This window comes from Scyliorhinus canicula, chromosome 21 (genome assembly GCF_902713615.1).
Source record: "Scyliorhinus canicula chromosome 21, sScyCan1.1, whole genome shotgun sequence".
Classification (NCBI taxonomy): Eukaryota; Metazoa; Chordata; class Chondrichthyes; order Carcharhiniformes; family Scyliorhinidae; genus Scyliorhinus; species Scyliorhinus canicula.
This window is the reverse complement of record NC_052166.1, coordinates 17,213,578-17,226,904: the sequence shown is the minus strand read 5'-3', so window position 1 is coordinate 17,226,904 and position 13,327 is coordinate 17,213,578. Positions and strand designations below refer to the sequence as shown.

Below are 13,327 nucleotides of genomic sequence, written 5' to 3'. Positions count from 1 at the left end.
ACACCACCTGGGACACCCAAACAACAGCCGGGCCCAGCCGCCCCAGAAGACGTCTGTCAACAGGGACCCAGGTAACTGGGCGGGTTATCCATAAAGCCAATTTCAGAGCAGAACAAGGAACCAAGGTTGGTGCTCAATGGGGTATGCAGCAAGGTGGTTGCCCTGAAGGCTGCGGCAATGGTGGCCCGTGCCTGGACACCACCCCAGTCCTGTAGGGGTCACCCTGGCCAATCGACCTGTGTCTCCTCTTCATCCCCCAGCCAATGCTCGACTTGACAGCCTTCTCTGTGTCCTACTAGCTCTTGCTCCCTCACCAGCCACGATGCCGGTTCACGATTTTTAAAAGCACAAGTGAACCATGCCGCTGGGAACTCGGCCCATCTGAGGCGGAGAATCGCGGAGGCCCGCTAATATGCAAACAGTGTCTACTGTACGTGCGTTCCGGACCACATTGACAGCTGTTGAGGTGACGGAGAATTGCGATTGCCGTCAAATCGGCGCCCGCCTCGATTTTGGTGTCGGAACCTATTATCCGCCCAATACGACATCAACTGCTCTACCTTAATCTACACACTTAGTTACCTCCTCAAAGAATTCAATCAAATTTGTGAGGCAAGACTGAGCCTTCATGAATCCATGTTGACTATCCCGGATTATGCTGCATCTTTCTAAATGGTCATTAATCCTATCCCTCAGGACCTTTTCCATTAACTTACTGACCACCGAAGTAAGACTAACCGGCCTATAATTACCAGGGTTATTCCTATTCCCTTTCTTGAACAGAGGAACAACATTCGCCACTCTCCAGTCCTCTGGCACTATCCCCGTGGACATTTAGGACCCAAAGATCAAAGCCAAAGGCTCTGCAATCTCATCCCTTGCCTCCCAAAGCATCCTAGGATATATCCCATCTGGCCCAGTGGACTTGACGACTGTCACTACTGTCCTTGACCGGCCCTAACCTTAGCCTGGTCATTCTTTTATTTCTTGCCTTGGGGTTTTCCTTGATCCGACCCGCCATGGACTTCTCATGCCCCCTCGTGCTCTCCGAAGCCCTTTTTTTAAGCTTATTCCTTGCTACCTTGTAACCCTCAAGCGGCCCAACTGAACTTTGTTTTCTCATCCTTACGTACGCTTCCTTTTTCCTCTTGACAAGACATTCAACCTCTTTTGTGACCCATGGTTCCCTCACACGGCCATTTCCTCCCTGCCTGACATGGACATACCTATCAAGGACACGCAGTATTTGTTCCTTGAACAAGCTCCACTTTTCATTTGTGTCTTTCCCTGACAGTTTCTGTTCCCATCTTATGCTCCCTAATTCTTGCCTAATCGCATCATAATTGCCCCTCCCCCAGTTATAAACCTTGCCCTGCCATATGGCCCTATCTCTCTCCATTGCAATAGTGAAAGACACTGAATTGTGGTCACTATCTCCAAAGTGCTCTCCCACAAACAAATCTAACACTTGGCCCGGTTCATTATTCAGTACCAAATCCGATGTGGCCCCCCCCCCTCTTGTCGGCCTATATTGTGTCAGGAAACCCTCCTGCACACACTGTACAAAAACTACCCCATCCGAACTGTTCGACCTATAGAGGTTCCAATCGATATTTGGAAAGTTAAAGTCACCCATGACAACTACCCTGAGACCTCCACACCTATCTATAATCTGCTTTGCAATTTCTTCCTCCACATCTCATTATTTGGGGGCCTATAGAAAACTCCTAACAACGTGACCGCTCCTTTCCTATTTATAACTTCGGCCCATATTACCTCAGTAGGCAGATCCCCCTCGAGGCCAGGTAACATCCTGGTAAACCTTCTTTGCACTCTCTCCAAAGCATCCACGTCCTTCTGGTAGTGTGGCAATCAGAACTGCAGGGAATTTTCCATATGTGGGCAATCTAAAGTTTTATGCAACTGAAACATGACCTGCCACGGCTTATATTCAATGTCCTGGACGATGAAGGCAAGGATGCCATATGTCTTCTTGACCCCTCCATTCTCACTTTCATGAAACCATGGACCTGAATGCCTAGATCTCTCTGTACATCAATGCTCCTAAGGGTTCTGTCATTTACTGCATATTTCACACCTGAATTGGAATACAAGAAGAATGGGTTGCACCTAATATTGTGCAAATGTGGATTTACCCTCAAACAGCCGCTCCCAATCGTCAGCTCTTGCTGAATTCTGTTGTAGTTGGCTTTCCCCCTATTTAGCACACTCACTCGAGGACCCCACTTGTCCTTATCCATGAGTATTCGAAAACGTATGGAATTATGATCACTCTTCCCAAAATGTTCCCCTGATAAAACTTTGGTCACCTGGCCAGGCTCATTCCCAAATACTGTGTCCAGTAAGGCCCCCTCCCTGGTTGGACTATCAACATACTGCTTCAAAACAATTCTGGACACGCCTAACAAATCGCTCTCCATCTGAACCACTAAGGGAGTCCCAGTCAATATTAGGGAAATTTAATATTATCTTCCAAAATGAATCACCTCGCATTTGTCCGTATTGAACTCCATCTGCCATTTCTCTGCCCAACTCTCTAACAAGTCCATTCCCTTCCAAATGTGAATAAATCCTGTCCCTCAGTATCTTCTCCAACAGCTTCTCCACCACTGATGTCAGGTTCACTGGCCTATAATTACCTGGATTATCCCTGCTTCCCTTCTTAAACAAAGGGATAACAATCCCCTGGAACCTCGCCTGGTGGTCAATGATGATGCAAAGAAATCTGTTAAGGCCCCATCTTTCTCGCTGGAGTTCAGAGAAATGAGGGGGGGATATCATACTTGTAAAATTTTAACAGGACTAGACAGGGTAGATGCAAGGAAGATGTTACCAATGATGGGTGTGTCCAGAACCAGAGGTCACAGTCTGAGGATTTCGGGTAAACCATTTTGGACAGATATAAGGAGACATTTCTTCCCCCAAAGAGTGGCGAGCCTGTGGAATTCATTACCACAGGAGGTAGTTGATGCTAAAACAATGAATATATTCAAGAGACGGCTAGATATAACATTTGGGGAGAATGGGATCAAAGGCTATGGGGAGAAAGCAGGATTAGGCTATTGAGTTGGATGATCAGCCATGATCGTGATGAATGGCAGAGCAGGTTCGAAGGGCCAAAAGGCCTCCTCCTGCTCCTATCTTCTATGTATCTATTTCCTCTCTTGCCTCCAACAGTAACCTGGAATATATTCCATCTGGCCCAGGGGACTTGTTTACCTTATAATGCATTTTAAGATATCCAAAACTTCCTCCTCCATAATGCTGACATGTTCTAGAGTATCCATACACCCTGGGGCTGGTTTAGCACAGTGGGCTAAAGAGCTGGCTTATAAAGCAGAACACGGCCAGCAGCGCGGGTTCAATTCCCGTACCGGCCTCCCCAAACAGGCGCTGGAATGTGGCAACTAGGGGCTTTTCACAGTAACTTCATTGAAGCCTACTTGTGACAATAAGCAATTATTATTATTATTATTACACTCATCGCTTACCTCAACGTCCGGCATGTGTCTCTCCTTGGTGAATACTGATGGAAAGTACTCATGAAGGATTTCACCGACTTCCTCTTGACTTCACGCATAATCTTCCCTCCTTTGTCCTTGAGTGGGCAGCATCCCTCCACGATGTCCTCTCTCAATGCAACTCCCCCCAATCTTTCTGCTACCCACTTTATCTCATCTAAAACATCGATATCCCAGAACGTTAAGCTGCCAGTTTGGCCCCTCCTTTAAAAATGTTTCCGTAGTAGCAATAATATCATAATTTCCCACATTAATCCAGGATCCATCTGTCTTACCTGTTATACTTCTTGCGTTGAAGCAAACACACTCCAGACCCGTTGAACTCAGCAACCTCCCCCTGCCTGCTCTCCCTTTTAGCAATGTTTGTCTTAGTCACAAGCTCTTCCTCCAATCTCTACCCTTGCTAGCCTGCTGCTCCAGTTCCTACCCCCGTGCCATGCTAGTTTAAACCCTCCCGCCCCACATTAGCAAGACTCCGGCCAGAATATTGGTGCCCCTCCAGTTTAGGTGCAACTCATTCTTCTTGTACAGGTCCCACCTTTCCTGGAAGATATCCTAATGATCCACATACTTGAAGCCCTCCTCCATACACCAACTCTTAAACATGCGTTCAACTGCAGAATCTCTCTGTTCCTAGCCTCAGGAGTAACCTTGAAATTACTACCCTGATATCTTGGGAGCCTAAACAGCTAATTAGCATACTTTATGAGACCTATGTTCTAGATTCTGTGCCACATTGGGTACCTTGCAGTCTTGGGAAAGAGACTTGGCAACTAATATTGATGAGGGGACATGGGATAGTATATGGAATAATGCTAAAATTTCGGTATGCAACAAAATGAAGGAAACTCAGTTCAAGATACTGCACCGCTTGCATGTCACACCGAGTCTGAGACCCAGATTTGATGCTGCTCCATCCCCGATGTGCTTCAATTTCTTGGTAGTTGAGGGTGATTATATACACTGAACACAATTTAACAGAAATTTTCTGGTGTGGTAGCGAGCAGAACTGCCGTGAGTTATCCGACGCTCGACCCGGCGAGGCCATCACCAGTATCAAACGTTAATTGGTCCACTTAACGAGGCCCCACTGACTTCATGCCGCAAATGATACCCTCTGGCTGATTCGCTGGGACTGTGCTTGCCAGCTACCCACTAATAAAGGGGAGCTGCAATTAAACCGATCCCGCAGAGAAAACCTCACATAGCCATGCCACGAAGGAGACCAACTCCATGATTCGGGGTTGCCGACCTGGCCATGGAGCACAGGGAGTGGACTACCTCCGTCTGGGACTGCGCCACATTACACTGTGACTGTGCCACCACCTTCTGGGTCTGTATCAATCAGCCAGTGACTGCGCCATCTCCATCTGGGACTGGGCCACCTCCCTCTGTTTCTGCAATGCTGTTGACGCTCTCATCCATGGCCTGCTGTGACTGGGAAGCACTCAGGTGCGCTGCTGCAATGTACAGGTAGCTCTGGCACATGACTGCATGTGAGAGGGCAGCCATGGTCTGAACCTCGGGCGACGCCTGCACAGAATGCCCCAAGCTTTGGACACACGTGTCACTGGGAACTGCAACAGCGAGATCTCAGTTCCTCGCCTGAGGCCAATCTTCACCCCGGTGACAGCCCTATCCAGTGCCCTCTGCTCTGCTGCGGTGAGGGGCTGCAGGTCCGGTGGTTCCCCCTCCAGTCTTCTCCTGCTCCCTGCAGTTATGAGTGGTCTTCTTCTGGAAGGGAGGCATCAGAAAATGCACAGTGTTAGACAGCCCAACTCATGCAGCCCAGGGAGTGTGATGGTGGTGGCTTCAGTGGCCAAGACAGCCAGCCATGGTGGCGGATATGGGTGCCGTCATGTGGTGCAGGATGGGGGTTTGGCCGCTCTCCGGGTGGGGTGTGGTATGCCTACGGGTGTGTGGGACCGGGATTAGTGCCAGATGCACAATGCTGCCTATTCACCCTGGCCACCCTGAGGAGGTTGTGCAGTTTTGTACGGCACTGTAGGCAGTTCCGGGTGGTGTTGCTCATGTAGGTTACTGCCTCTGCTACCTGCACCCAGGCACAGCGAATGGTGGCGGCTAGCAGCCTCCTTCCCTGGCTGGGGTACAGGGTGGCCTGCCTCTCCTCCACGGCATCCAGCGGGGTCTCCTCTCGCTGTCCGTGAATCTCGGGGCCGTTCTCCTTGGCCCATCTTGTTGGGGAATGAAGTGTGTATATGCGGGTGCAGCTTGTCAACCTCCTGAGCGTCAATCGCGAATCCGGCGTAGTTTCTCATTGGAATTTATTGTGTTCCTCATTGGAATTTATTGTGTTCCACGTGGCACTGGTGCTAGGCCCTCCACGGTCACTGAATTGGTCCAGGTGCAGCGCCAGTTTTTCTGTCGTGCAAGTCCACGAATCCTGGCCGAGCGTCAATACAGAGAATTCCACCGCTTGTCGTCCATGCTGAGGATTGAGCAGATGAAGAATGCCCCTTTTGGGCAGTGATATCTCTGTTCCATGTGAAGGGCATCTTCCCAGTCACCAGACCTAGCCATCAGAACCCATGAATTTCCCAGGATGCTTTGTGGAACTCCACGATCAACCCTTCCAGCTCGGGGAATTTGCTCTGAGAAGCAATCAAGGGCTAAGATCAGGTCTGTCAGGCTCAACAGTGCATTGCGTCACTCGGTGATTTCTAGGTTGAACTCAGCAGGTTCTTCCACAGAACGTTACAAGCCTCCTGGCTGGATGGATTCAGAGAGCACAGAGCACATCAAAAGGCAAGAACACGGATTCCCCCCAATCCAAGATCAGGGATCTGTTTTTGGCCAGTAGTGCCAGAAACTGCTTACAGATCCCTACTTTTTTTCCAGTGAGTAGAAGAAGGAGGATTTATCGTTCAGGTCCTGAAGGAACCAGATTCACGACAATCTCAAACATGCGACAAGCTGCAGATCGACAGTGCACCCTTCCCTTTGTACACCTTCTGCCGGGCTGAGTCTTCGATAATCTGATGGAGACTAGGTTCTAGGGAGAGAACCTCCTTCTCAAACTATTCAACTCTGGATTCCACCTCTTTCATGACCCTTTTGTGCACCCCTGAGAGAAGGTGCAAATATGAGCCTTGCCCTGGTTCCTCCATAGCCTCAAGGAGGGTGCTTGCTTCCCCAGCCAGACCAGAATTGACAGAATAAGTCCCACTCTTCTTTCAACAGAGGGTTGTTAAAATGCCAATACATGGAACCCATCCATGCATAGAAAGTTACAAATTCTGCCCACACCAAGTAATGATCAGCACGGCACCAGCTACACAAAAGCTGTCAGAATTCAGGAGACCTAGTCTGAAATGTTTGAAGGTGTTTAATTCTGGAACCTCCTCCAAAACTGTGTCCAAGCACAGCATTGGCTCGGGGCCCTGCTCTCTCTTTGCAATTGATAAATGCCTGAAACTAGCGATCATTTTGACAGAAGCAACATCTTGGGGATGTTGGAAAACCCAGATTAAAAACTGAAAATACTGGATACATTCAGCTATTTGACAGCATTTGGAGAGAGAGAGCGTTTTAGATCGATCAGAGCCATTATTTAAGTATGTTTTTAGGAGTTTCTGTGCTTATCTACAGCAATTAGCATGTAAAACATTTGTAGAAAATCATTTATAGATTTGTATTCAACAAACTAATATAATTTTGTTTGTCTTTTGTTCCCTTTCCCTCCTTTGTTGCGAATAAATGACGAATAGTGCTTTTGATGGTGGAGCATGTGATTATTGGAGCAACAAGAGGTAAAACAATTGTTCACCACCCGTAAATAGAAACTATTTAGCTAGATGTCACAAATGAACCTGAGGCAGGTTTACCTAGAGCTGATGCAGACGTTAGGATGTGGCCAGGACATTCAGAGGCAGCAAGGTGGCCCAGTGGTTAGCATTGCTGTCTGCGACGCTGAGGACCCGGGTTCGATCCCGGCCCCGGGTCACTGTCTGTGTGGAGTTTGCACATTCTCCCCGTATTTGCGTTGGATTCACCCCCACAACCCAAAGATGTGCAGTATAGGTGGATTGGCCACACTAAATTGTCCCTTAATTGGAAAAAGAATAATTGGTACTCTAAATTTAGGGCAGCACGATAGAACAAGTGGATAGCACTGTGGCTTCACAGCGCCAGGGTCCCAGGTTCGATTCTCTGCTGGGCCACTGTCTGTGTGGAGTCTGCACGTTCTCCCCGTGTCTGCGTGGCTTTCCTCCGGGTGCTCCGGTTTCCTCCCACAGTCCAAAGAAGTGCAGGTTAGGTGGATTGGCCATGCTAAATTGCCCTTAGTGTCCAAAAAGGTGAGGAGGGGTTATTGGGTAACGCGCAAAGGGTGGAAGTGAGGGCTTAATGTGGGTCGGTGAAGACTCAATGGGCCGAATGGCCTCCTTCTGCACTGTATGTTCTACATTCTATGTCAGAGACACTCTAGCAGGTCCATAGCCGATTGGAGGAGTTCCAGAGGCTACAGGTGCAGGAGATGGTGCCAGAAATGAGGGGCACCGAGGACAACATTGCTAGGCTGACGACCGTAATGGAGAGCTGGTGCATGTCAGCAGCATTAGTGGAGGTATCAGTGACGGCCACGGCTGCGGGCCTCATTAGACTCTCCGACTGGATGGGGGACGTGACCCAGTACCAGGTTGACCTTGATGAGGCGCTCCGGGACATGTCCCACTCTCAGATGGGAATGGCCGAGGCTCTGTGGAGCTTGTCCTAGTCGCAGATGAGCATTGCCGAGGCACTGCAGAACATGTCCAAATCACTTATGAGCATCACTAAGGGTGTCAACACCATGGTGTTGTTGAACCAGCTAGCCATCCTGGGGTGGTCCTCGAAAATGCCAAGGATGTCTGACTGCCCTCGGATGAAGCTGTTGTGCACACACTTGCATTATTGTAAGGCGGTGGACGCACAGGAGTGGAACCCCTTCCTGTTGATGTCGAGCACTCCCAGGTGGCCTGGTATGAGCAATGCCTGGGGCATCCTGGTGATGGCAGAGAATACTGCTGCCCGAGCATCTTGTTGGGCTTGGTTTTTTGCCCGGGCTAACAGGGCATCCGTGACCTGTCGGATGCACCTGTGGGCTATAGCCTGAGAGATGCCACACAGGTCCCGGCTCGAGCCTTGGAAGGATCCCAAGGTAAAAGTTCATGGCTGCAGTGACCTTAATGGCCACAGAGAGCGGGTGTCCTTCTCCACGTGGTGTCATGCCCGCAAAGACATGGCACAGGTTCCGCACCACCCCTTGCTGAGGCAGAACCTCTTGCAGCATGTGCTGTCCTTCATCTGCTCGAACGACCAGTGACGCTTGTACACCCTGGGCCGTCGCGGGCCTCCCCCTCTGTGTCTCACCCTGGCCTGATGGACAACCGGGTCTTCAGGGTGTGGGGTGGGTTTGACAAATGGACCGCGGCTTCAGGCCTCTGTTGACGCTGCTGTTGACAGCACCTGGCCGCCCGGCTTGCCGGCACCACCACTAGGGCAAATTCTGGGTCCAAAATACCGTCCATACTGTTCAATATCTGTGAGGAATTGGGAGAGGGTGTTAGACTGACAAACAGCGTTCCCACCCCGGGAGTCCCCATTCCCCCATTTATCTCCCCCACACACCTGGAACGCCCTTCTCCTGCAGATCCGCCCGTCACAGAGTGAAATAGCAACCAGTGATTTTTTTTTCTAAACATTGCAGAAAATTTTATTTCCAAATATTGAAAGGCCAGGAGGTTTAATTGCCATAACAGTTGCCATGACAGTTCTTGATAATTCATGAGAACGTGTCATTTCTAATGAGCTCAACAGTTACAATTGGTTTATCTACTTTTTACAAATACTTTGTCTCAAAGGTCACCTTACCTCTTCTAAAGTGCGCCTCACCTCTCCAAAAGGGAAATGTATCTTTCACAAAGAGTATATTGCCTCTTCGAAAGGGAAGCTTATCTTTCCAAAGGGCATCTGATCTTCCCCAATCTGATGTCCCGGGACCACATGGAGAGACTGTCTATGTAAATTCAGGCCAAGAATGCCCTGCCCATACGTTTGCTGAAGGCATCCAAATAACTGCATGATGCTGGCTGACTATTTAAATCGATAAAATCTGATTTCAGACTGCCTTCAAAATCATGGAGGCTGTGCTGATAGAGCTAAGTTTTCAGACCCCATGCTGAAACTGGCACATGTGTGCCCAGAAAGCAAACCATGGGTGCCACGGTGCCACATTGGTTAACACTGCTGCCTCACAGCCATGTTCAATTCCGGCCTTGGGTGACTTGTGTAGTGTTTGCACATTATCCCTGTGTGTGCGTGGGTTTTCTCCTGGTGCTTCAGTTCCTCCCACAGTCCAAAGATGTGCAGGTTATGGACTGGCCATGCTAAATTGCCCCTTGGTGTCCAAAAATTAGTTGGGGTTGCGGAGAAAGATTGGGCGATTGGGCCTAGGTAGGATGTTCTTTCGAAGGGTCGGAGCACACTCAATGGGCCAAATGTTCTCCTGCACTGTCGGGATACTAGCGTGTTTCACTGCAGATAATCTGATCCACTCTTGTCCACATTTTAAGAATTAACTGAAATTTGTCAATAGTAAATTGAGCTTTTTATAGGATCGTCATGTGTTTTCAATGCCATCAATTAACAAAACCACTGCAGATCAAAGTGATTACAGGCTAATGTTACTACAATGTATTTTTACAGTTCAAACCCATCAAAGCATCAAGATTCAGAATAAACAAAACATTGACAAGTTCAAAGAAATTTTATCACAAATTTAATGTCAAATTCCACTGAAGTGTTATAATTTAACACTAGTTTCCTCTCGTAAACATTCCTTTGCATAGAGTCATAGAGGTCTACAGCACAGAAAAGATCTTCAGTGCATTGCACCAATCAAAAACAACCACCTAACTATTCTAATTCTATTTTCCAGCATTTGGCTCATAGCCTTGTATGCCTTTGCATCGCAAGTGCACATCTAAATACTCCTTAAATGTTATGATGGTCTCTGCCTCCATCACCCTTTCAGGCAGTAAGTTCCAGTCTCCCACCACTCCCGGGTGAAATAGTTTCTCCTCACATTCCCTCTAAACCTCCTGCCCCTTACCTTAAATCTATGCTCCCTAGTCATTGATTTCAGGCCCATCCTTGTCCTTTTCCATAAAAATCTTGAATCTAATGAGTCATGATCACTGTCTGCAAAATGCTTCCCACTGATGCATCAACCACTTGCCTGGCTTTGTTACCTAAATTTAAGTCCCGGATCTAGTAGAACCTTCTACGTACGGGTGTAAGAAGTTCTCCTGGGCTTCCAGTGATGGGGATGTGTGAGAAGTTGAACATCAGGTGGCTCTCCTCCCACAAACCTAATAAAATAGGCTCTTTTTGCCCAAAAACGTCCACTAACACCACAAAACATCTCCACACCCCTACCAAAACACAAAAGAAGGAAAAGATGCCAAAAAGCAGCCAGACCAGAGGATGAGTGGAGACAAAGAGCAGAAAAAGCCTGGACAAGCAGCAAACGACTGAGTCGGCTGACATACGAGGCCGTGAAACTCCGGCTTTGCCAGAGCGAGAGGGACCGTCATGAGGGGGCATGAGAAGCCCCCCCCACCCCACATGGGGATGGGTGGAGGATGTTTCTCTCAAGAGAATTGAGAGAGCATCAGCAGGAAACAAAATTGGAATCCAATCTGCAGTGAAAGGTGTGGCTGCCAAAGTTATGCCGACCATGCAGATGGCCCTGGACAAGGTAGAAAGGTGACTGGGAGCCCAGGAAGAAACAATCAAGGAGCTGGAAAGGGTTGCCACAGACAGGGCGACCTGATTATCACCCTGGGAAAAGGAGGTGGCAAGACTGGTTGCAACGCAAAGGGGCCTGAAGGGAAAAGTCTGGGACCAGGAGAACCAGTCGTGGGCCTATCGGAGTGGATCAAAGGTAGGAACACCACAGACTATGCGGCCCAAATGCGAGGCAACCTGGTGGGAAAGGATAGCTTTCCCAACCCACCACAAATCGACAGAGCACACTGGTCGCTTCTATCAAAGCCCAAAACCAGGGAACAGCCAAGGGCGATAAGTGCAAATATGCACCGGTACCAGGACCGGGAAAGAATCCTACACGTGGCCAGGCAATCCAAAAACTGTGTGTTAGTCACCACTGTTTGTATAATACGTATGAGAGGTAATACGGTAAGGCTCCTGTACTACAGGTACTGGTTTAGATCCCTGCCTGCTGGCTCCGCCCAGTAGGCAGAGTATAAATGTGTGTGCACACCGAGCTGCAGCCATTTCGGCAGCAGCTGCAGGAGGCAACACATTACTGTTTAATAAAGCCTCGATTACTCTCGTCTCGTCGTAATTGATAGTGCGTCAATTTATTAAGCAGAGATTTTACAGCGATGGAACTACGCATCAAGCCAGATCGCCTGCAGCTGCACCTTCAAGCAGCCAATGCCACATCAGCCTTCGACCATTGGCTAGCTTGCTTTGAAGCCGACATCGGATCAGCTACAGAACAGCCCACAGAAGCACAGAAACTCGAGATCCTGTACTCGCGGGTGAGCTCCGATATTTTTCCCCTTATCTGGGACGTGCCCAACTACACTGAGGCCATGGCACTTCTGAAAGGGAACTACATCCGGCCGATCAACAAACTCTACGCCAGGTACCTCCTGTCTGCGCGGCAACAACTGCCGGTGAGTCATTAGACGATTTCTGGTGTACCCTGCTCATCCTGGCAAGGAACTGCGATTGCCAGGCAGTTTCGGCCGTGGAACACACACAACTCTTAATCAGGGATGCCTTCATTACAGGCATGCAGTCGGCGTACATCCGGCAGCAACTATTAGAAGGGGGTTCCCTTGACCTTGCTGCGACCAGGCTACTAGCGAATTCACTAACGGTAGCCTCCCGCAACGTACAGTCATACGACCCCGATCGCACAGCATACACCCCCGACCACACAGCGCCCTCGTTGACATCATGGACCCCATCAACGGCCACCCCCAGCCAACCCCAAGCCTGCGCCGCGGGGCAGCCAGCCAACCCCGGGGGGGGGCCCCCCCAAGTGCTATTTCTGTGGGCAGACAAAGCACCCCCAACAACGCTGCCCGGCGCAGAACGCAATCTGCAAGGCCTGTGGAAAGAAGGGACATTTCGCTGCCATGTGCTAGGCCCAGTTGATCGCTGCTGTATCTAGACCCATTGTTCCTGCACCACCTGTGTGCGCCGCCATCTTCGTCCCCGCAGACCACATGCGTCCCGTTGGCACCGCCATCTTCCCCCAAGCAGAACATGTGCGCCCCGTGGACTCCACCATCTTCGCCGCCATCGTGGACGGCGCCTCAGGACCCCTGTTCGTCGGATACTTCATCGGGCCGTTCATCACCTGCCATCACCACCAACCAGCCCAGGACCTACCAACACCAACCGCAAATCGCCTCCATCACGCTCGACCAGTCCTGGCCACACAACCTCGCAACTGCGTCGATGAATGGGCACAAGACATCCTACCTTCTTGACTCCGGGAGCATGGAAAGCTTCATCTACCCCTCCACGGTAAGGCACTGCTCCCTCGCGGTACACCCCATTAACCAGAGAATCTCACTGGCCTCCAGATTCCATTCCGTGGAAATCCGGGGGTACTGCATCATCAACCTCATCGTCCAGGGCTTAGAGTTCAGCAACTTCCGACTCTACGTCCTCCCCAACCTCTGCGCTGTCCTGTTACTCGGCCTGGACTTCCAGTGCAACCTCCAAAGCCTATCTCTAAAGTT

General features: G+C 49.7%; 1 protein-coding gene across 7 annotated transcripts in view; it reads left to right on the top strand.

The window, feature by feature from the left end:
* LOC119955955 overlaps window positions 1-13,327 on the top strand; it is a 114,692-nt gene that overhangs the window by 97,389 nt on the left and 3,976 nt on the right. For 5 of the 7 annotated variants that reach the window (XM_038782624.1, XM_038782623.1, XM_038782627.1 and 2 more), the window contains one exon: window positions 7,271-7,312. The exons of the other annotated variants lie outside the window; for them this stretch is intronic. In XM_038782624.1, coding sequence (XP_038638552.1) covers window positions 7,271-7,312 — 42 coding nt within the window. Of the gene's footprint in view, window positions 1-7,270; window positions 7,313-13,327 lie in introns of those variants that run through there. 7 annotated transcript variants of the gene reach the window in all.